This window comes from Vespula pensylvanica, chromosome 17, assembly GCF_014466175.1.
Source record: "Vespula pensylvanica isolate Volc-1 chromosome 17, ASM1446617v1, whole genome shotgun sequence".
Lineage (NCBI taxonomy): Eukaryota > Metazoa > Arthropoda > Insecta > Hymenoptera > Vespidae > Vespula > Vespula pensylvanica.
In genome coordinates this window covers 842,521-865,556 of record NC_057701.1, presented here as the reverse complement: position 1 = coordinate 865,556, position 23,036 = coordinate 842,521, and the positions used below count along the sequence as shown (strand labels likewise).

The 23,036-nt window shown below is 30.4% G+C and overlaps 6 protein-coding genes across 19 annotated transcripts in view; 4 read left to right on the top strand and 2 right to left on the bottom strand.

Annotated features, from left to right (window-relative positions):
• LOC122635083 (Down syndrome cell adhesion molecule-like protein Dscam2) overlaps positions 1 to 2,074 on the top strand; it is a 195,094-nt gene extending 193,020 nt beyond the window's left edge. For 9 of the 10 annotated variants that reach the window (XM_043824875.1, XM_043824870.1, XM_043824869.1 and 6 more), the window contains one exon: positions 81 to 2,074. In XM_043824875.1, the coding sequence (XP_043680810.1) occupies positions 81 to 345 (265 nt within the window). In that variant the 3' untranslated portion in view covers positions 346 to 2,074. The remainder of the gene's footprint in view (positions 1 to 80) is intronic. The other variant, XR_006328557.1, reaches the window with a different exon arrangement.
• Positions 2,075 to 2,302: 228 nt separating this feature from the next.
• On the top strand, positions 2,303 to 4,427 carry LOC122635093 (actin-like protein 6B). The gene is made up of 7 exons (XM_043824897.1): positions 2,303 to 2,454; positions 2,538 to 2,732; positions 2,984 to 3,421; positions 3,487 to 3,827; positions 3,897 to 3,992; positions 4,071 to 4,225; positions 4,319 to 4,427. Exons 1-7 carry the CDS (start codon positions 2,430 to 2,432, stop codon positions 4,398 to 4,400), a joined length of 1,332 nt encoding a protein of 443 aa, XP_043680832.1. The 5' UTR covers positions 2,303 to 2,429; the 3' UTR covers positions 4,401 to 4,427.
• Positions 4,428 to 5,131: 704 nt separating this feature from the next.
• Positions 5,132 to 13,965, bottom strand: LOC122635094 (battenin). Of its 4 annotated transcripts, none has more exons than XM_043824900.1 (9): positions 13,675 to 13,965; positions 11,571 to 12,130; positions 10,700 to 11,367; positions 9,363 to 9,505; positions 8,723 to 8,881; positions 7,100 to 7,436; positions 6,820 to 6,969; positions 6,530 to 6,670; positions 5,132 to 6,287 (listed from the first exon to the last, which is right to left on the bottom strand). In XM_043824900.1, the coding sequence occupies exons 3-9, from the start codon at positions 10,886 to 10,888 to the stop codon at positions 6,147 to 6,149; spliced, it is 1,260 nt and encodes a 419-aa protein (XP_043680835.1). In that variant the 5' UTR covers positions 10,889 to 11,367; positions 11,571 to 12,130; positions 13,675 to 13,965; the 3' UTR covers positions 5,132 to 6,146. The 4 variants fall into 4 exon arrangements, with proteins under 4 accessions (XP_043680835.1, XP_043680833.1, XP_043680836.1 ...); XM_043824898.1 differs by having other exon boundaries at positions 10,700 to 11,783; positions 11,926 to 12,130; XM_043824901.1 differs by lacking the exon at positions 11,571 to 12,130.
• A 1,230-nt stretch (positions 13,966 to 15,195) lies between these two features.
• LOC122635277 (60S ribosomal protein L18a) lies at positions 15,196 to 16,313 on the top strand. The gene is made up of 3 exons (XM_043825300.1): positions 15,196 to 15,308; positions 15,665 to 15,844; positions 15,916 to 16,313. Exons 1-3 carry the CDS (start codon positions 15,291 to 15,293, stop codon positions 16,249 to 16,251), a joined length of 534 nt encoding a protein of 177 aa, XP_043681235.1. The 5' UTR covers positions 15,196 to 15,290; the 3' UTR covers positions 16,252 to 16,313.
• A 137-nt stretch (positions 16,314 to 16,450) lies between these two features.
• LOC122635276 (F-box only protein 44-like) lies at positions 16,451 to 18,252 on the top strand. Of its 2 annotated transcripts, none has more exons than XM_043825297.1 (4): positions 16,451 to 16,559; positions 17,080 to 17,641; positions 17,726 to 17,869; positions 17,953 to 18,252. In XM_043825297.1, the coding sequence occupies exons 2-4, from the start codon at positions 17,087 to 17,089 to the stop codon at positions 18,175 to 18,177; spliced, it is 924 nt and encodes a 307-aa protein (XP_043681232.1). In that variant the 5' UTR covers positions 16,451 to 16,559; positions 17,080 to 17,086; the 3' UTR covers positions 18,178 to 18,252. The 2 variants fall into 2 exon arrangements, with proteins under 2 accessions (XP_043681232.1, XP_043681231.1); XM_043825296.1 differs by lacking the exon at positions 16,451 to 16,559 and adding an exon at positions 16,659 to 16,865.
• A 286-nt stretch (positions 18,253 to 18,538) lies between these two features.
• LOC122635267 (protein inturned) lies at positions 18,539 to 22,716 on the bottom strand. Its single transcript, XM_043825278.1, has 11 exons — positions 22,560 to 22,716; positions 22,174 to 22,477; positions 21,825 to 22,097; positions 21,631 to 21,702; positions 21,295 to 21,545; positions 21,129 to 21,218; positions 20,704 to 21,046; positions 20,272 to 20,609; positions 19,868 to 20,196; positions 19,631 to 19,797; positions 18,539 to 19,519 (listed from the first exon to the last, which is right to left on the bottom strand). The coding sequence occupies exons 1-11, from the start codon at positions 22,703 to 22,705 to the stop codon at positions 19,052 to 19,054; spliced, it is 2,781 nt and encodes a 926-aa protein (XP_043681213.1). The 5' UTR covers positions 22,706 to 22,716; the 3' UTR covers positions 18,539 to 19,051.
• Between the last annotated feature and the right edge of the window lie 320 nt (positions 22,717 to 23,036).

Sequence of the window (23,036 nt, the reverse complement as noted above, 5' to 3'; positions counted from 1 at the left end):
GTCAAATAAATCTTTACAAATCTTTTCCTCGTAATACTATGATTAGTTTCGTAACTAATAGACATTATCACTCGGAACAGGATGTTACGGTTGGCGCGTCATCCCAGCGAGGAGACCCGTACCAACTTCGGGCCAATCACCGGGATTGGCAATTCCAAGCACCAGTCGAGCAATTCCTGTACCAATCGGGACCAGGAGCGTGACGGATCAGGAAACTTGTTCGTCCCCAAGTTGGACCCACCCTCGGGCTTCTCCGACGCGTTTGAGTTAAGCGAAGCAGAGTGCGACCTTGACCGTGGTCACTGTAGCCAACGAAATGTCCGTGACTTCGTAATCGCGGTGTAAATAAATGTAAACCTGACGTATATACGTTCGAGCGCGCGCGCAAAAACCAAGAGACACCTAAAATCAAGCAAACTAATTTTAACCGACCAGCCGAGATACCTATCGATTTACCAACCACCCACCAATCAAACACCTATCTGCCTACTTACCATATCCCTTTTACCCTTTCTTCGCACCCTTAAGATTAATTATATCGATGTGAGCTAGGGTCCGTCTGTTGTTAATTAATCAGGACGCTCGTTAATTAAATTTATCTTCCTTCGCCCTCTTCATCTTACCTCGCGTTCCAACAGCTCGCGCATGGAACGCGCACCGACTGTAATCCTGAAACGAGCTTGCAAGTTCGACCATGTGTTCTCTAAACTGCCATTTTTTTCATTTTCACGTCACTGCGACGATGATATCATTAATCGAGACGAGACTCAATACCCGTGCCAAAAAAAACAGCAGCTCTTTCAAGAGTATATTATATACATACATATGTATATATATCATACATATATACGTACATGCATACATACATACATACATACATACATACATACATTTATACATATATACTACATACATACGTACTTACATACATATATACATATGTATACATATACGTCTCCGTCTTCGATGTTCCTCGAGAGACATTCAACGAGTCCGCAAACTCGACGCGCGTTAATTCGGACGCGTTAAGTTCCTTCCTTGGGATTTTTCTACACCCACGACGTATATGTTATTCGAAAAATGAGCAACGAGCAAACTTTTATTCCGTATTACGTGTTTGTCTTCCAATTAGAGATTCGACAGAGAGACACCGAAACAAATTCTCCTTAGAGATGAGATTCGTTCATATTACGTATGTATGTACAACAGAGCACAGTGTCGTACGAAGTTATCCTACGAAAGGAGATAAAGAAAATGAAACCAAAAGAAAAAAAAATACCAAAGAGAAAGAGAGAGAGAGAGAGAGAGAGAGAGAGAGAAATAAAAAAAAGAGAGAGAAAGAAGAAGTAACTTGCGATTGTCGATTTCTCATTTTTCTTACTCTCAACGTATCGTGCAAAGGATGTAAATTTTACGAATGATACGCTCAAATCTAAACTCCAAGCAACGATTAAAGAAAAAAATAATAAAAAGCAAAAAAATAAAAAAATGAAAATAAATAAATAAATAAATAAATAAATAAATAAATAAATAAATAAATAAATGAATAAAACTACGACGTTGAAAATAATTTACTCGCCGTCGACGATTAACCATCGACGGACCCGGCGTTGTAACAAAAAGAAAAGAAGTTCATTCAAGAAAAATAAAGACGCAGCAGCCTTCGGATATCTATATGTGTTATCATCTCGAATCAGTTTGCGAAAAGCGCATGTAATAAGTGAAATCGTTCACTCGACAATGTGATCGATCATTTTTCAGTCGTACTCGTTATTTCGACTCTCGAATTAGTGACGCGAGCCGAAAAAGAGAGAAAGAGAGTGAGAGAGAGAGAGAGAGAGAGAGAGAGAGAGAGAGAGAGAGAGAGAGAGAGAATTTTAGAAAGAAAGAAAGAGAGAGAGAGGGAGAAAGAGAGAGAGAGAGAGAGAGAGAGAGAGAGAACTCGCCCTGTTGATATATCGTCTACTTTATGACATGAAATGATTTACCACGAAATTCGTACTATTGTGTTTTAGATGACTTTAGATTGTTTATATTCTATTTACTTTGTAAAATATACAACACTAATTCCATATTGATAACGTTTCGATTGAATCCTCATGTCAGCCCTCTTTTATTTCCAAAAGAATCCCAAGAGAAATTGCTGAATGATGATATATCGATCACCTTGTATCTATAAATGGATAAAGGAAAACTATAATATTATTTCTTTCTTCTCAATGAAATCTTTTTTTTTTCTTTTTTTTTTCTTTTCTTTTAATCAATCAAAATTAAAAAACAAAAAATTCGAATTATCCGACAGGAGGTAAAGGGTAGGACAGGAGATATCGAATATCTGAAAAGGAATAATGAAAAGCTTTCCAGTATGGAGGCGCACCAACGAAGGACAACGTTGAGCATGCGCGAGACCGTAGCTCCTTGCAGATACTATGAGCGGTGGTGTCTACGGTGGTGGTGAGTAGTGCAACCTCTTCGTATTTTTCTAGACGATCATTTGGAATATAATAATTGAATATATCCGATCATTTTTTCGATAGACGAGGTCGGTGCTATCATTTTCGACGTTGGACATCAGAGCCTTCGCGTTGGATATGGCGGTGAGGATACACCGAAGGCTGAAATCCCAACGAATCTTGGCGTATGGGAGGATCCCGTTGATTCGCCTGAATGTAATCATACCGTCAGGAAACACTACAACATTGACGTCACGGCCATTCAAGTCCGTAAGAAGGGTAATGTCCTCTCTCTTTCTAATTGTGATAATTTATTACGTTACACACGTATGGATTATTCGATTAAGATTAAATATTAATATTTTTTTTTTTTCAAAATTTATATTACTATTATTATTGTTGTTGTTGTTGTTGTTGTTGTTATAATTATTATAATTATTATTATTATTATTATTATTGTTATAATTATTACTATTACTTCGATAAATCATGTAAATTATACGATTGATGTGTATTTCCGACTGTTTAAGATATGGAGATGGTCAGCTTGATGAAAGATGGAATGGTCGAAGATTGGGACATGTTCGAACGTTTAACCGAATACACATACAAACAACGTCTTCATGCTTTACCGGAACACCATCCGATCCTGATGACGGAGTGTCCCTGGAATACTAGATTGAAACGAGAGAAACTTCTTGAATTAATGTTCGAAAAGTTTAATGTTCCTGCTATGTATATCTGTAAGAATGCAGTTTTGGCGGCTTACGCCAATGGGAGATCAACCGCTATGGTTGTCGATAGTGGTGCGACGCATACCAGTGCCGTTCCGGTTCACGATGGCTATGTTATCACACAAGGAATAGTCAAGAGTCCTTTGGGTGGCGATTTTATTACCATGCAATGTAGACAATTTTTTGAAGAAAAGGATATCGAATTGGTACCTGCTTGTCTTGTCGCTAGTAAAGGTAAACTCTTTCTATATTGATTATATAAAGATCTTTGATAGATCTACATTAATCGTTATTTTCAGACGTGGTGAGAGAAAGAGATCCACCACGTTGGACCAGAAGACCTGGACCACAACCAACCACTTCTTGGTTGAGTTACATGGTACGAGAAGTGTTGCAAGACTTTCAAATGAATTGCCTGCAAGTTTCTGATAGTCCATACGACGAGGACATGGCTAATACTTTACCCATGAAACATTTCGAATTTCCAACTGGTTATAACGATGATTTTGGCTCCGTAAGACTCATGATACCAGAGGCACTATTTGATCCTAGTAATGTTAAAGGCGTTGGTGCTAGTATCCTAGGCGTTGGTCCATTAGTAACAACAAGTGTCGGGATGTGTGACATGGATATTAGACCTGTAGGTATCAACAAATTCGTTAACAATATATTCCATCTGTCCTTCTAACGAAATCATTCCCGATCACAGAGTTTATACGGTAGTGTCGTAGTCACAGGAGGTAACTCTTGTCTCCAAGGTTTCAGCGAAAGATTGAACAGAGATTTGGCTAGTAAAACGCCTCCGGTAATCGATAATATATTAATCATTTTTCCATTATCTTCCTGTTATATATCATTTCATTATAACAAACGTTGTTGGCAGAGCATGAGACTGAAGATAATTAGCGCCAATAGTTCGAGCGAACGTCGTTATGGTGCCTGGATCGGTGGCTCGATCCTTAGCTCTCTTGGATCCTTTCAACAGATGTGGCTGTCGAGACAGGAATACGAGGAATCCGGGAAATTGATTTTAGAACGGTGAATTTGATCTTCTCTTTCACTTATCATTTTTACTTTATTCTATCATATTGTTACTTTAAATGATTCTCAACAAATCTTATGGGTTTTTAGAGATCGGGGTCTTTTAGAAAAGTGGAAGGGTGATTTTGAAACACAACGCACAGAGATCGATCAACCTTGCTCGGCTCGATAAATCAAATAATAATTGAATCAAATTATACATATAGACTTCCCATTATTATCACATACATATTATAGAAATTAGGGTAATAATAATTAACTATATTTATTACTTAATGCATCTAAGACGATAAGTATCTTGCAACGACTTTTGGAAACGGAAAGATCGACCTTTGGCGAATGAAAAAAATGATAACGACTAGTCAATATGTAAAACATTTTATTAATCAAAAAATCGTTTTATACAATCGCCAATGTCGTTGGGTCAGCGTGCTTATTGAAAAGGTAACGATACAGTTCCTATTTTACCCAAATATTCGCACGTTGCTTTATCGAAGTTCCTATTTTTCTTCAATATTTTTTAAAGCTTGTCAACATTGAACGATCAACGATATGCAATACGAAAATTTATCGTTTATCGATCGATCAAAAAAAATGTTCGAATAAACTCGCACTTTTGTCTAAGAAAAAAGAAACCAAAAAAGAAAAGAAGTTACAAAATTGTGTAAGGATAATTCTTTTTTTAATTATTGAAAAAAAATTATTATGTAACTTTTTGTTTTTTTCTTTGCTTCTTCTTTTCTTGCTATAGCAAACTTCGAAGGAACAATTTTTACGCACGTATACTCAACATTTTTCTTGCGTCCAGTTTATTGAAAAAAAAAAAAAAAAAAAAAAAAAGAGAGAAGGGAAAAGAAAAATAATTTTCAAGTGTGTGTATATATATATATATATATATATATATATATATATATATATATATATACACATCTGAAATAATCTACCGTCTATACGACTGGCTATTAATACTGGAATTAATCATTAATTAATGAAATAGATTAAATAATGTAATCGACGTTGTAAAAGCTAAGTGCTATAAATGCTTGTACGTCGTATCGTCTCATCATAGCCGAGTGTTTGAAAATTGAATAAAGAAAATTCGGTTCTAATTCATCAGGAAAATCTAATGCTATATAAAAAAGAAAGAAAATGATAACGGAATTCATCGGAAAATTTTCAACGATGAATCTAATATTCGAAAAACTATATGGACTTTTGAAAAATCGAACAAATTAATCTCATGTTCCTTTTTTTGAATTATAGTATTTTGTATGTGCGAGAACATGTGTACGCATGTGGGTGTATGTGTGTCTCTTTATCTTCATAATAAGTCAGACGCGCGTTATCCTTGTTCCTAATCTTCTATAAATACATATTTGTACGAGACGAGTATCAAAAACTCCAAAAAAGAAAAATAAACGCAGACGTCACTGAAATGTCTACGCGTATTCTCTCCGCATTCCTATATATATATATATATATATGTGTGTGTGTGTATACACGAGAGATAAACAGAAAGAAAATTTTTTAAATAAAATAGACACAAGACGAAATTAACAAAAGATTTATCCACTTGGTGGATCACAAAAAATCACAAGGATCTATCATGTTCATCATTCGGTGTATCACTTAAATTAATAAGATTAAATATAGTCTAACCATTTACGAGCTTACTTCATATTTTTTATCGATTGAATCGATAAATAAAATTCTCAATCTTTTGGAAGATTTTAAAGAATAAATTAAATACATACGCATATCATCATACATATATATAGATATTAAGATCGTTCTTTATCTCTCTCTTTCTCTCTCTCTCTCCCTCCTCTCTCTCTCTCTCTCTCTTTCGTGCCTTGGCAGCACGATTTTTAAATTTCTTTTTCCGTAGAATTTATCGAAAACAATTGGACATTCCATTCTAGCTACCTAATCGTATGGGTTTTGGTAGATTACAAATTGCATTGTGCACTGGCATTGCCAACCAACCTGCTAATGCAATACCAATCGAATCTGCCATTGTGGCAATTCCCAAAGAAATTTTTCTATCTGCTCGTGGAATCTGAAAACAAATTGAAATTAAAAAAAAAAAAAAAGAAAAAAGAAATACACGCACGCATTCTACCGAACTTTATAAAAAGATATATTACAAAAAAATAATTGAAAAAGCTGTTGTTTTAGTTATTATTCTAATATTGAATAAATTCAAAATAATAAAGAATGGAAATTACTCTTTTTCTCGTATATTCGTCGATTGATTATTCTAAAGTTAATTAAAATAAAAAATAAATAAATAAGATATACCTCAGTCGACATTCTATAGAAAGTATTGACATAAGCACCACCACCTAGAAGACCTTCCCATAGAACAATAGTAAAGATGATCCAAATATTTGGTATATAATAATAGATCGTCTCGAAAAGTAAAACAATGACGTTGAAAAACTGAAAAAATGATTAAAAATAGAATTTGATTTACGTCGTCTGAAAAAATAATTTAATATAGACAAAAAAAAAAGAATTTACTGATTAAAAAAAAACAAATCATATTACGTTGGATATTATTACATAGTCAAAGTGCAACATTTCGTTACCTGTAGAACAGCCATGATCCAGATCTTATTAATAGTAACTAGATTCACCGATGACCTCGAAATAAATACGCCTATCTGATAGTCTACTTGAAGCCACCTGTATTGCTCCTGGTGTTTCAGCCATATATTATCGAATTGAATTAACTCGAACTATGAAAGATAAAAGAACAAATTAATTGTAGAAATTCGAAGCTTTTATAAAAAAAAAAAAAAAAAGAAGAAGAAGAATTTTATAGAGAGAGATAAGATTAAATTAGATTAGAAAGTAAAAACATATTACCAGACCGTGATTAATGAAATACTCGAAGAAATAAACGAATCCCAGGGGAATCATGTATTTGAGTAAACCAGGAAGTAAAAGGATTTTATCCTTGAAACTTTTTCTTGGTACATCGATGATATGTTCCTGACTGTTTATATCATTCTTGGTAACAGGAATATTCATTTGAGATGGATGAACCAAGATGAACCAAAATGTTATAGCTTCTATTAATGGTACAATCAACATCAGTAGCAAAGTTTCTGATGTTTTCAGCCATATCGATAAACTCGCATAAGATAGGGCACCAATGATACCGGCACCTCCAGTTCCCGACGACCACGTTGAGATAACTTGTCTAGAAAAACAAAGAAAGAATGAAATGTATGTGCAATATAAAGAATGATATATTATTTTCTTGAACTTTTTCATGGAATATTTTGTTAAGCTTGCTCGTACGTTTTGTTTACGCTCTCTTTCTTACATACATAAATGCATGGATTGCAAAAGCATAAGTGGACGTGATAATACACGTAAAAAGATTAGACGAAAGAATGATGAGATAGAAAATTAATTAATATTTGAAGTAAGGTAATTAATACTTTGATAGGAAAAGAGAGAAAGAGAAAGAGAGACTCAAGTAATCTCCCAACGATTGAATTACTTCGAAAGGATGATAACAATAACTTGTACTCTTTTTTTTCTCTCTGAAGTTCTTCACACGCACATACTTGTATGCACGAGAACGTACGATAACGTTAGTTAACAAGTAAGTAGTTAGAGCATTAAATGTTAATTCGAAACGTTTTAAAAAGAATGTAAATGGATCGTTGAAGATGGATCAAAGAACGTACTTAAATTATATAACGTAGATAATACGAAAGAAGAATATTAGTAATTTTTTAATATTACGTTCTTTTATCTTTTTTTCTTATTTATTATTCTTTTATTTTAATTTGTATTGTATGTACATATATATATATATATATATATATATATATACATACACATTATATATACATATGTATCTTTTTGCATTAATTGTAAGTTTCTGAAATAACTCTAAATGTCAACACTTTGATGATTTATTGGAAAGATACCTGCAGCAGATGTACAAAAGTGTGTGTGTGTGTATATATATATATATATATATATATATATGTACACATATGTAAGTATTCTTTTCTTTGCATATGTGAATAATATTGACTTTTTTCTCTTCGTTCGTCTTTAAGTCTTATCGTTTCTTTCTTCGTGGTTTTTGTTTACTTATATATTTCAATGAATATATGTTTCAGGATGGATATCAAACAAAAATATTATGTCGTAATGTGTAAACGACTTGCAAAAAACGAATGTTACAAAAATATATTCTCTTTTTGTATTTACTTAGCCTACATCTTCATGAATATTAATGAGAAGGTTGACAATAACAAACTGCTAAAAAATTCTTGAGTCAACAAACATTATAATCACAAAGTAATGAAGTAGAAACACAAAAAGAAATACATACAGGTATATGTATATATAGATATGCACAATAATATATATAAACAATATAAGTTTTAGAAAGATGATCGAGAACTCGAAGAAAGATCAATTAAATTTTTCAATGAAAGAAAATACTTGAATTGCTCAACTTACTTTGGATACTGATGACTATAACTCAGCAACGTAACTTCACCCAATCCTGAGGAAACAGATGTTACAACGACGCCCAAAATTGCAAGCCATTCTGTAATGCTCATTGACACTATGAGGAATCCTGCAGCGGAAAATAACACACAGGTAGCCAGTCGAACACTGTAATTAACGATTCGAACATATCGATTAGCGTTATTTTTGAAAAATGGAATTAAGATAGTCCCCGGAGAGACTTACGCAGGATGTTGCCGAAGCTGAGTTGTACCGAGCTGCGTTTTAACCAGAATTTTTTGTGCTACGATCTACGAAATTTTTATTTTTTATTTCTATTTTCTTTTTATTTTTTTTTTTTTTTTTTTTGATCTATTACTTCAGAGAAAGTATAAAGAAAATCTTATTAAAGTCATCTGACAATTATTTACGTACATTCTAACGCTATATGACGAAATTATTATATCTTTGTTTTATCATATTAATTTCGTAATTAAAAACATAATCATTAATATTGCCAATGGTCATTGATCTTAATCGAAGACAACTATGACATAACTCGATAGTGCTTCGAAAATATTTATTACTGTATAATAACAATGATTATATAATATGCATAAGATAATTAAAATATGGACTAGATACTCACTGCACAAAAAACGGCAGGAACGGTGCAATTATTTTAATTACCAAACAGGGTAATATATCAGCTAAAAGTATAGCTCCGGTCGACATGCCATTACATGATCTTTCGTTATTAGTATTTGTCCCATTAGATGCAATTGTTGTATTCTATAAAATAACACACAAATATTAGATATCTAATTAATATTTTAAATAAAAATATCCAATGATTCATAACTTTAGTATGTCGTTTCTTGTTTGTATTTATGAAACAGATTTCGAAGAATTCTTACTACATGTTCTCATTAGTGCATATTAGATTTTTTCTAAATTTCAAATCGAAAGATACTTAATCGCTTAAGATTAATCTTTAACAAATACATTTCATTATATCACTTATTAATAAAACATAAACGCGACAATTGAGTCATATTAAAACGGTGCTACGCGTTACGTAATATATCGCGAGTCAGAACCTATTATTTTGTTACATACATAGATTCGTTTAACATAATTTCAGATTAGATTCACTCCTGGAGTGTTGTGAGAACACGTAGCAACTATTACCGGAAACGATTACTCCAACGAATCTAATCTTTATTTGCGGAAGCGAATAATTTATTCTCAGACAAGATCTTCTCAAAAAAAGATCGATCGTACGTCGAAGTATAAATTCCGTTTCATTTTAAAGTGTCAGATTTATGAATTATATATATTACAAAATATAATCTATAAATTTATAAATCATATTTAGTATCTCATTGATGATATATTCAAATACTATAACAAATATTAGATATAAATATTCAATGATACATTATTTTAAGATAAAGTATATTCGAAATAAAAGCATAAGTGTATAATGTCCTTGGTATTTAAATGGATGATTTTCATTCTAGATTAGAAAATATCTAGGTAATAAATTTAAATGAATTCACATATTTGGAATTCATTATTACTGACCAGAACGATGCATATGTATTTACGTATGAAAATAAAATTATCTCGATCGTGATATTTTCTTATTCAAACAATCAGAATGAACAAGTTTAAAGCAAGATGGGCAAACAAGATAAAAACGAAGTTTCATAAAGTAAATTTTTTTTTCTGTAATTAATCCAAACGAATGGTTATTTAAAAGACTTGTTAATTATCTCTTCCCTTTCTCTCTCTCTCTCTCTCTCTCTCTTTTTCTCTCCAAATGTTTCATGTCTCAATAATAATTTCGAACAAATTTAATTTACTTTAAAAGCAAATAACAAGTTTGTCATAAATGAACTTATTAACATTATATATCAATTAACATTTTTTATCAAAGAAAAAAAAGAAAAGAAACAGGAAATATATCATTTAATTACTTACCGAAGTACCAAATCTACTTTCAAGGATATCGTGTGCCGCGCTCAACATCACGATATAACCATAATTATTACACATTCCAAGTATCCAAAATGCAACAAGATTTCTCCATTTCAATCTTCTCAGTTTTCTTTCTTCATCGATTTCGTCGGTTACGTTGAGTTCAATTCTTTGCAGAATTCCTCTTGCCATGTTCTTCTCTCAACCAGTTTTCCAAAGAGGGGCCGAACCCTTTCGTTCTCTTTTTATCTTTCTCGAGTTATAGCCAACGCCAATCTCTATCTCTCTATCTCTCTATCCGTCTATCTCTCTTGCATCAACTACTTTAGCAGACGTGTAGAGAGACGTATATCTTTCTACAGCTTGTCTCGCATGAAGGCTCTTTCTGTCTCTATCACTATCTTTGTCTGTGTCTCTATTTCTTTCTCTCTCTCTCTCTCTCTCTCTCTGTCTCTCTAAGTCAACCACGTGCTCACAATCTTTAAAATCGTTTATCCGACTACTGATAGAACAAATCCCACTGTATTTTTTCGAAATCTCGAAATTGATTCTAACTCGTAAAAATAATAATCTTGACTTGACTTTCTTTATCAATCTATCTTTTTTTCTTTCTTTCACCATACCCCACCTTCGAAAAATTTCCCGCTTCTTTTCAACGACGTCTTGTACGACTGTAATACCGAAATGTCTCTTAGATCACGACGAAATTAGTATGAATTTTTTATTGAAAAAAATTGTACGTTTCATGAACCAAAAAAAAAGAAGAGAAGTGATGACGATATATGTATGAAAACGAACGAACGAACGAACGAACGAACGAACGAACGAACGAACGAGTGTGTGTTAAGAGAGATCTCTGCTCTTTCCACAGCACCTACGAAGTTGCTTCTTCTTGAGAAAGAAGAAGATTGAGAGTGTAGAACACGAGAGTCAGTCGAAGCTAATGGCGGTCAAGTCTTCGAGAAACTTCGCTCCCTTTCCTCAAGGAACTTCCTTCTTAATGTTCTTATTGGTCTCCGAATCTGATCTTACTCGCTTGGTTCTCGTTTTTCTTATACGTATCTTCTTGAGGAAGATACAAAGTAATCTTTTTAATATCCCGAACGTGAGGTATTCGTGGTGATTTGACAATGAAAAGAAGAAAAAAAGAAAAGAAATAAAATAACAAATGTTGTTCTTATTATTCTAATTTTCTCAGAGAAATTCTCAGGTGATCAATTCCCTGATACCTGTCTTCTTTTTTTCTTCTCTTTCTTTTCGTATCGTTGCTCCAAAAACAGCTTCCTATTAACAACCAACTATTTTTAATTCTTCTTTTTCTTCTTTCTCAAACAAATGCCGTGTTACTCCGTTCGAAAGTTCGATCGATTCTGTTCGCTTATCGCAAATCCGTCTATTTCTAATTTATATCGCTGCCTCCCTCCAAGTGCGAGCCTATCAACCAGAAAGATAAAATGAAACATAAGCGATAAGAAATCAAAATGAAGAATCTTCAAGAAAAAAGAAACAATGGTTCATAGAAATTAAAGGGAAAAGATCTATAAAAGCATAAACAAAACGATATGCTATGATCGACAAAATAATCTATGTAAATCATCCCAAACAACAAAAATACGAAGGAATCAATAGTATAAATAAATAGTATATTATCTACGATCAGCTGATAGACTTATCTACGAATGATACACTGAAAAAAGTAAAATTTTCAAAGTCCGCTAAAAATGTGCATTAATGAAGTAAATAAAATAAAAAATTGTAGAACAAACAATTTTAAAAAATTAAAAAAAATTAAAACGATATACTACGAGCTGAAAAACTAATTCGTGAATGAGACCATGTAAAAAAAAAGAAAAATCAAAGGTCCAAAAAAAGAAGTTTCAATGTAAAAGGTTATCATACTTTCCAGGTGGTATCCTATTCTGAATCCACAAAAAACACGGCCGTTCGTGACTTCCAATTAACCTTCACCTACTACTTATTATTTTATGTATGTATATATTCGTTTGTTCATCGGATTACTATCTTGACTATTAAAAAGAAGAAGGAGGAGGAGGAGGAGGAGGAGGTAGAAATGATGACGACATGAAGAAAACTTCCGCGATTTCTCGGCGTAATTCGCGTAACGGCCCTGAAATGAACCGCCTCACTATGTTGGCCGTGACTGGGTCACTTGCACTTGAACTACTTTCTTGCTAACCAACATTTGCCACAATGATTGATGACTAGAAATCAAACTGAGTGGCATCGTTGTTTTATGAAAACAGAAATAAAAAAAAAATGTATGTGTATATAAGAGAAGTGAAGTGACTGCAATAATTGAGACAATACCAAGAAAAAAATTACTATATGAAAATGGATATTAATGGAATATGTTTGTTGCAAAATTATAACAACAAATTTAATGTAATTTAATATGTAATATAACATATATTTAACGATATAGTTATTTATAGAAATTTTGTAAAAAGTAATTATGAATCAATAATTTCCATAGTAATATTTATTTAATAGCTAGTACATTTCTTTTTTCTACAAACTTTTGAAAAAAAGAAAACAAATTGTGCAAGCAAACGTTTAATTATTATGACGTTTCGATTAAAACTCACTAAAAGAATAATGAACGAGGAAAGAGAATTATCACTTCAACCCTTATCACTTCGAAAAGAAACGACATGCTAATTTCTAATCGCTTAACGGACTCGCGAAACTAAACTTTGAAAGAGTTCAGAGATATAAAAGATGTTTTGCTTCTCTTATAATTAAAATTCAAGATCGTAAACGTGAAATAAGCAAATATAAAAGTAGTACATGAAGTATAACGAGTGCAACAAGAACAAAGCTAAAATATAGACTTTACTTTCACAAAGACTGACAGAAACTATAGTAAGAGAATGGTTTATATATATATATATATATATATATATATATATATATATATATATGTATTATATATATACGTATGTGTATACTCGACTTACCGATTAATTAATTCAGCTAAATCGATTGAGATCAATAATAAAAAAGAACAGGATCTTCGATGATGAACTTAATCTCCTCACAAAAAATATATACATATATACAATCACAATTCACATAATCACCTCACACACACACATATATATATATATATATAATCACGATTCACGATCACAGTTTATGAACAAATTTCTGTAATAAGGTTGGAAACATCTAAATACAAAAAATTAATTCACTCACAAATATCAGAAAAAAAAAGATTTGAACGAGGAATATATAGATTATGATCTATAGATCCACCACTATGAAATGTGTATATATATATATATATATATATATATATATATATATATATACATACATATGTATATTAGGAGCGATGGTAGCACGTGTCTGCCTTGACGAGTCTTAGAATTGAAATAAATATCTTGAAGGCAAAATCAACGAGTTATGGTGGACATTGGTGCGACTGCGCATAAGAATCGTCCTGACCGACTCGTGTTCAAGAAAACGGCTAGAGTTCAATAACAACGAAGATAAAAATCGTTTCTCTTTTTTTCCTTAACAATAACGAGTAAAGAAAGAAAAATAAGTTATTTCGACCGTAATTGATTAATTGTTTTCAAAAATATGTGAAATTAAAATATTGGTAGATTTAATTGTAAAATATTTTAGATCACCCGTTAGATGATTCATACTTCTGAATATCGCATGATACTATTCAATTATTATTATTATTATTATTATTATTATTATTATTATTATTATTATTGTCGAAATTACTCTCGTAAGATCAATGATCGAACTTGTTTTTCTTACTTTCAAGAAAACTCATATATATATATATATATATATATATATATATATATATCTACCTGTGTCTGTGTGTACGTGTACATACTTAACCGTTTCGTTTCATAATATGTTTTTCATGGACGCAGCACGAAATTGTCACGTTTTTCTTTGTATCTTTATTGTACGTATCGTACCTAAAGATATATAATAATAGTGTCGTTCAAAGTCATATTTAAGACGTAAAAGAGAATGATTAAAATTATTAAAGTTTATTATTGACAAATGTTTTCGAAATCGCATAAAATTTGTAGTCAATGATAAAATAAAAGAATAGAAATCAATCGAAGCGGGAAATCAATCTAATCGGAAAATTTTCTTTTTTATCACGTATGTACATATATACTTATATATATTTTATTATGATAGTCGTTATCGTTTGCACTAAATGTCACAATTATCTTTTAAAAGATAAAACGAAGTTTATCTTAAATACAACGAAAATATTCATCCTTAGAAAATTTCATAAAATTTTAAATCGATAATAAATTTTTATAGATTGCTATTTTATCGACATTTGATAAAATAGAGCATGAAATATAACCATTTAATATAACTACGTAAAAATGTACGTAATATGGAATACATTTGTAAAATAAATAATTTTTATTTTAAACAATAGAAAAGTAATGAAATTTTCTTATTTAATACGATGATGAAAATAATAAAAATATATTCAAACGAATTGAAATGTTCGGTTTCCGGTTGATTTACGTACAGCGACCTCTTTTTCCGGTTTACCTTAGTGCGTTAAACGCGTGTAACAATGAAGGCGAAAGGTGAAGTAAGTAAATTATTTATTTTTACTTAAAAATCTGAACGTATCTATGCATCAAATAAATCATTATTTTTACATTGTATGATAGTGCAAAATTATGTATAAGATGTATTCCTTATTCGCATAATAATTCATTAATAAGATAACATAACCTATAGGAGCGTTATAGTCAACACATGTGTGTATAATTTTCCGAATAATTGTTTCTAATTAATCTCAAAAAGTTTATAATACTTAATGGAAATATCAATCTTGTCTTTACTTTTTCAAACTTAACTTATATTACACCACACTGATTGATGCAAAAAAAAATTGATTCTTGTATATTCCGACATGAAATTGTATTCTAATTGTCTTTCTAGCTGAAAGAATATGAAGTCATTGGACGTAAGCTGCCAACTAAGAAGGAGAATATACCTCCTTTGTATAAAATGAGAATATTTGCACCTGATGCCATTGTTGCAAAGTCTAGATTTTGGTACTTCTTACGTCAATTAAAGAAGTTTAAGAAATCTACTGGAGAAATTGTATCTCTGAAACAGGTGTGTATTAAAACAAAATATAATATAAATTGAAATATAAATTAATATTGTTGTTGTTATCATGATTTTAGATTCCAGAGAAAACTCCAATCAAAATAAAAAACTTTGGCATTTGGTTGAGATATGATTCCAGATCTGGCACACACAATATGTACAGAGAATACAGAGACTTATCTGTTAGCGGAGCTGTAACACAATGTTACAGAGACATGGGAGCACGTCACCGTGCACGCGCTCATTCCATTCAAATAATTAAAGTAGAAGTTGTAAAAGCAGCCAATTGTCGTAGACCACAAGTTAAACAATTCCACGATTCTAAGATCAAATTCCCATTACCCAAACGAATCCATCATAAAAATCGTATGCCACTCTTTAGCGTCCGTAAACCACGCACTTATTTCCTTTAAGTGCATTATTTACAATGTTTTGTATATTGACGCTATAAATATAATATTCTAAACAAAATAAACCGAGTATTAATATTATAATATAATTATATACGATAACATATTTATTAACTATAATTGCTTAATATTTTCGACAAAACTATTAAACGTAATTTAGTTTCGATCGTTGGACAAGAACGAGCATAACCTCAAAAACTTTCGAGTAATAATGTAATCAAAAGAGAAGAAACATGGTTAAATATATCACATGATTCATAAAGTAAATATTCTCTAAAATGTGTTAAAGACGTATATGTTCGATTAAAGAGGTTAGTATTTGTTGACATATTTCTTTATTTATTTGCATAAAAATTTTATTTTACGAAATATATAAATGATTACAAAATATCAAAATATTGAATTATATAAGAAGTAAACATTTTCTATATAATAAACATGTTTCAATATCCGCTAAAAGCGCCTTTAGTTATTGGTATTACATCATGCGTATGTCATTCGCATTAACTGCCTTTACTAAACTCGGTGACGGCTAGGACATTTGCATTGTGTGCAGGTTATGCCATATTAGTCAACTTTATCATGGTAATTCGTGTTGTCAAAATTTACACATAAAGGTTCGTAAAATATATATAATAAATCATATCAATTTTTCAAAATTTAAATAATTTTTTAACACGAAATAAAGGATATTAGAATCGTGTTATTGTTCGTTTGTTACGTGACGTATTTATTGAAATTGGAAAACTTAATGGAATTGACAATGCTTTGTTTTACGATATTCCATAGATTGTTAAGTAATATTGTGGATTTTATTATCGTTCGTTTTAGATAAATAATGGGACAATCTCAAGATCGTATCGTAACTCTTCGAGAGCCATACGATGAAACTAGTGACAATGGATTTATTCTTGGTAATAAATATATTCCAGAGGAACTACTGGCAGAATTTCTCTGTCACGTTGACAATAAAACTCTATTAAATTGTCAGTTGGTTTGCAAACGTTGGAAAATTTTAATACATAGCTATGTATGGCGTAAGAAAGCTGAGATGACATTAAATCGTCCACATATATTAGATACAGATATGCCTTGGAAAGCTTATTATATGATAGCCAAAAAGAAACCCTTTGAAAAAAATTTAATGAAAAATCATTCAGGAGAACATGGTGTACAGAAATATTGGAAAATTTTTACCAATGGCGGTGATCATTGGAAAGTTGAAAATCCACCTCTTGGAGTTCCACCTTTACCAAAAAATGTTCCTGTTTTTGAAGGAAAAGAATATTGTTTTGTAACATCTTATAATAATTGTTTCAAAATGCAATTAATAGATTTAGAAGCGGAAGGATTATCATCGTATGTGCTGGATGTTTTACAACCGACTATAGTGGTAACATTGAATTTAAATACGACATGAATTTTTTACTGACGTTACAAGTATTAGCTTAATCTGTGAAAACATGATTTTGTGTAGGTAAGTGAATGGTACAGTTGTAGATGGGACTGTCCTGCTCATTACGAGTGTACAGTAGAATTATTAAGGAATGATAATAAAGTTATGAAAACATTCCAATTCCATGATGATATTGAGGGAGATAAACAAAATCAATGGTTAAATGTTAGTGTTTTTTTTTTTTCTTTAACTGTACAGTAATCTTTGTAAACTACTAAATAAAATTTAAATATTTTTTTATTAAATAGGTTAGTCATGAATTTAAAGACTATGGACTTGGCCTTAAAAAAATTAGTTTCTATCATGGGGGAATGGATAAATCCTTTTGGGCAGGACATTATGGTAGTAAAATGGCTGGTGCTTGTGTTATTGTGAAAATACCTGAAAATGATGAACACCGATGTGAGGAAGGTGATATAGATACAAACACGGATGCAGATACAGATACATATAAAAGCTCTAATACGGATTAATAAAGAAACTAAATCTTTATATTCTATGTAACAACATATAAAGTATTTTTTTGGATATAAAGTATTATAGACCTACATTAATATTATTATTATGTCTAATTTTTAATGGAGCAGTATATGTATTTCTATCCCTATTTGATTCTGTATTTTATTTAGTAATTTCTTTCATTAGAAATTTGTAACTCATAGTAATGACACAAAATTTCATCCTTCATTTAAATTACATAAAAAAAAAAAAAAATAACTTTCCTAATATGTTTTAACAAGAAGTGAATTTATCTGTTTTTTTTGTTTTGTTTTTTTTTATTTATTTATTTTTTTTTTATTTAAGTAAAAAATACATTATAAAACATTATAATATTACATAGAAAATAATAACCATTAAAAAGTGGCTAAAATAACTTATTACATATATTTAAATTTTATTGGAGCATTTAAAAAATTTCTGGATATAACTAGTAAAATAATGTATAAACAAAAAAATTAATGATAACTTATGCAGTTGTATGAAAACGTATGAAGTTTACAGTCTTCATTCACACACTTCATTTTTATAGATAATATAATAAAGAACATGTTCTCTAATATTTTGTATATATGTACAAAGTCAATAGTTTGTATATATATACAAAGATGTGTTTTGTATATTTTATATACACTTACATTTATGTCCATTCTGTAATTTACAATATTTATTCCATTGCCTTTTTATTACGAACTTTTATACATGCAATATTTTATACTGCTGTACTAAACATGTTCATAAAAGTGAAAAAAATAATGTAAATTGATATTTATAGAACATATGTTGTTATATAAAAAAAAAAAAATATAATACATTTATTATTAAACTTAGTTCCATGTGAAGCTATAATTAGTTTAATCTAAATGCTATTTCAACTAAATTCTGTGGTGCAGAATCCTGATAACATACATACAATTCTTTTGGATGTGGGGTTGTATATAATCGTCCTATGACCCAATATGTTGTGTTCTCCCATTCAAAAAGAATACCATGTTCTTTAATAGCAATTAAACTTTTGTTAATTACAGTTTTATCCATATCTTGGTTCAACATTGTTTTAAAACGTATTGTGTTATGTAATAGTCTATGTATCATATGCACACATCTGTTAAAATTTATTAGAATTTTGTTGTCTTTTGATGTGGTTTCAATTGGATGAGAAGATAACAAAATACCCTCGGTTAAATCCAAATGTACATAATGATATAAATAATTTTTTTCACCTGCAGTTAATTTGTTTGGTAGTAAATATTCCACCTGATTTAGCAAATTGTCCCGTATATTGGATATATCGCTATTTATTACCTGACTGTCATTCTGAAAAAAGGAGTATTTATGTATCTTCTTATTTATGTATTTGTTCTTCTTTGTAGTAAATCATCTATAGAAAATACAACATCGTTAGTTAATTGAAGAAAATATATTTACCCTGTAAATATCTATATCTGAATCACTATCATCAGAATATTTTGATCCACTACTAATTTTTTCTCTAGTTGCTCGTCTTCCTAATATTGGCATTGCCTCATCACTAACTTCACTTATTGCACCAGTTCCTTGACTTAACGAATCTTCTGATGTTTGCAGAGAATACACTAGGATATAACAATATTAAATTTATTTATTATCAAAGAACTAACCATAAAGTAGCTTAACTAATTTTACCTGATCCTAAAACTGTTGGACTTTCTTCTAAATTGCGCTTTTTTAAAATTGAAGCCAGTTCTTGCGTCTTTTTATTAGCAGAAGTATTAAGATTTGGCTTAGGTATTACACTTTGTACATCCGATGATTTTATAAAGCCTAATAAATTTTCTGTTATGCTGGATGATTGTTTTGATAATATACTATCTTCGTAAGGAATCACTTCTGGTCTGGCATTAGATGTGATCCATTTTGCAGCTAATGTTGTTATTCCAATTTTCTGTATATGTTTAAGAGTTTCTTGAGCTTCTTCTACATAAAAAACATCTGGTCCGGTTGTGTCATCATACCTATTAGATTACAATAAAATTTTTATTTCAATTAAAGATTAAAAGTATCAATAAAAAATATAATTTCGTTCTTACTTTGCAGTACAACCGCCAGATTCTAAAAGAACTGCTAATAAATCATGTTCATAGCCAACAATAAGTAAAAACCATTTCCCATTTGGAACCAATGGTTGATTAGAACTATGTGTCTCAACATTTCCTCGATTACAAGATAAAGGATAAACTCTTTTCCATATGACAAGAGATTTCACAGGTTCTGTATTAACCAGATTCAGCAAGCCATTTTGTCGTAAAAATGCATGTATTTCAATTAAATCTTCATGAGGTAAATGAGATCCTAGGAGATAACATTTATGATATATGCAACTGCCAAGTATTGTATACAGTCTTTGACAATCCATAGGATCTTCATTCTGTATCATATTCACATAAATTTAATGATTACTACTAAGTACAATTTTTTAGATTCTTAAAACTATTAAGTAAGATATATAAAGAGATATATACCCAATCTCTATAATCCATAGCTTCCATTTCATTTAATGCAGCATCAATTTGTATTTGAGCATCTCTTGGCAAGTGAACAAAATGTGCCACTGAAAAACTGCTTTTGAACTTATAATTTTCAAGGTTTCTTGTACAACATTGTAAATCTATTTCACTCTTTGAACTATTAGTATTATCTTCAGAATTTTTTATATCCAATAATCTTTGTATAATTAAAAAGAAAAAATGATCTATGCTATCATAATTCTCTTGATTTGTAAAACATTTTGTTAATGATTGATAAGTGAATTCTAAAGTCTTGACAATATCTGCGGATAACATACCAGCTTCTTCAAGACTACAACTGAAATATTTAATGAATTATAAAAAAAAAAAAGAACATTTTCTAAATTTTTTTCTCTCTAATATTATTTATATATATTTACCATTTCTCTGGCAATGCAATCAATAATAATTCTTCATTGCAGGATGTATATACAATGTGCATTTCTTCTCCTGCTATATGTACAGTTGTACTAAAAAAAAGAAAACGTATATAATTAAATTTTTTTTTTTAATAGTATAGCTACATAAAAATGAATGAGAATTTACCTGATTGGTTGTGCACCTACTATTTCTGGTAACAAATGATTTAATGTTATAAAGGCACCTCTTGCTGAACATAAAGTAGAATGTACATTATCAGATCTTGGAAAGGAGTATAATACACCCTGCAATTCTTGACCTGTTTCTGAAAGATCTGTAGTACATAGATATATTATACCAAGTGGATAAATTAATAAACTTTCCATTAAGTTCACACTTTCTCCTTTGTTAACAATATTTTGTACTAATGATGATTGCTAAAAATAGAAATATAATATATGCTCTATATACATTAAATAATCCAACATTATTCGCGTGATTTAAATTGGAAAATAAAATTACTTTCACTGTATTCATTCCAGGCACTTTTGCTGTAACATCAATCCCTGCTACTCTTTGAAGTTCTAATGTTACCTATATGCATAAATATGCTCTCTTAGATATGATATTTAATTATTAAAAGAATATCAACAAAACATTGTAATATTAATTTTTAATATATATTGATATTGATATGAAGAGAATTATTATCTTACATTTGTTGGAGTAGTTATCTCAGATAATACATAATCCAAGTTTTGGAATGTAACATTGTTTGAATTTATGCTCTTTAACCAATCTCCAATTTTAATATTTTTATTTTTCATTGCTTCACCATCTGGTATAAATCCAGCAACCATAACTCTAACTTTATCTGAAAAAGTGCCTGGTGTTATACCAAAATATGCTTCACACAATGTTGCTCTTCTTCCTAATTTATGTCTTTTTTCAGGATCAACCCACAAAGTAACTTCACGAATTTCACCTGCCTAAAAAGTTAAAATCATTTTTATTTATTTATTAATTTATTCAAATTACGCATTGAAACTATATTATTACATGTACCTGAAAATCTCTAAAAGTAACTTCCTTATTTCCATTTCCTTCCTTTTCTTGATTTCCTTTATTACTACCAACTAAATTAGTATTACCTTTTTTATTTCTTGTACTCCATCTTTTACTGTCCTTACGTCTTAGCAGACGCATGAGTTTACCTGCTCTAGTACTACGCCTTCGAGTTAATTCTGGTTGTGGACTTTTTCTTGAATCGTCGCAAGATGTATGATTGCTTGATAGAGTTTCTACAGGAGATTCTATATAGAATACTTCCCCATTTGGTCCAATTTCTGACTCCCATTCAATTATTGAGCTATATGTGAGATTGCATGTAAATAATTAATTTCAATATATTTAATTCATTTTAATGGGAATTTTATTAATTGTTCCAATACCTGTCACTGTCAGAGTAATATGAACCTGTACTTGACCCACTGTCACTTGCCCACCAATTATGTTCATTATCATCTTGCTTTGTATTTTCTAAATGGCTTGTTTGATCAGGTTTCAATAATAATGTCTTACTCTCTGCATCATTCATTTTTATGCAAAATTTGCTATATTCAAGTATGTACAAAGATTTATTTCATCAAAATATTGTCAACAAAATGTTCTCCACATTATATATAAATATAGATTATAATTGTATAATATTTTTAACTATATATTTACGTTTTAAACCGATTATATTAATTTTCTGTTTAATTCTACCATCTTACACCTGTTGGTATTCATATGCCTGGAAGGTTGGGTCAAACTGAGTACCTGAATCCAATGGTGTAGGAAAAAAGGGATCAGCATATATATTTCATTTCAATGGTTTTTTCTTATTATTAACATATTGTACGAATATAAATATAGTTGTAAATATA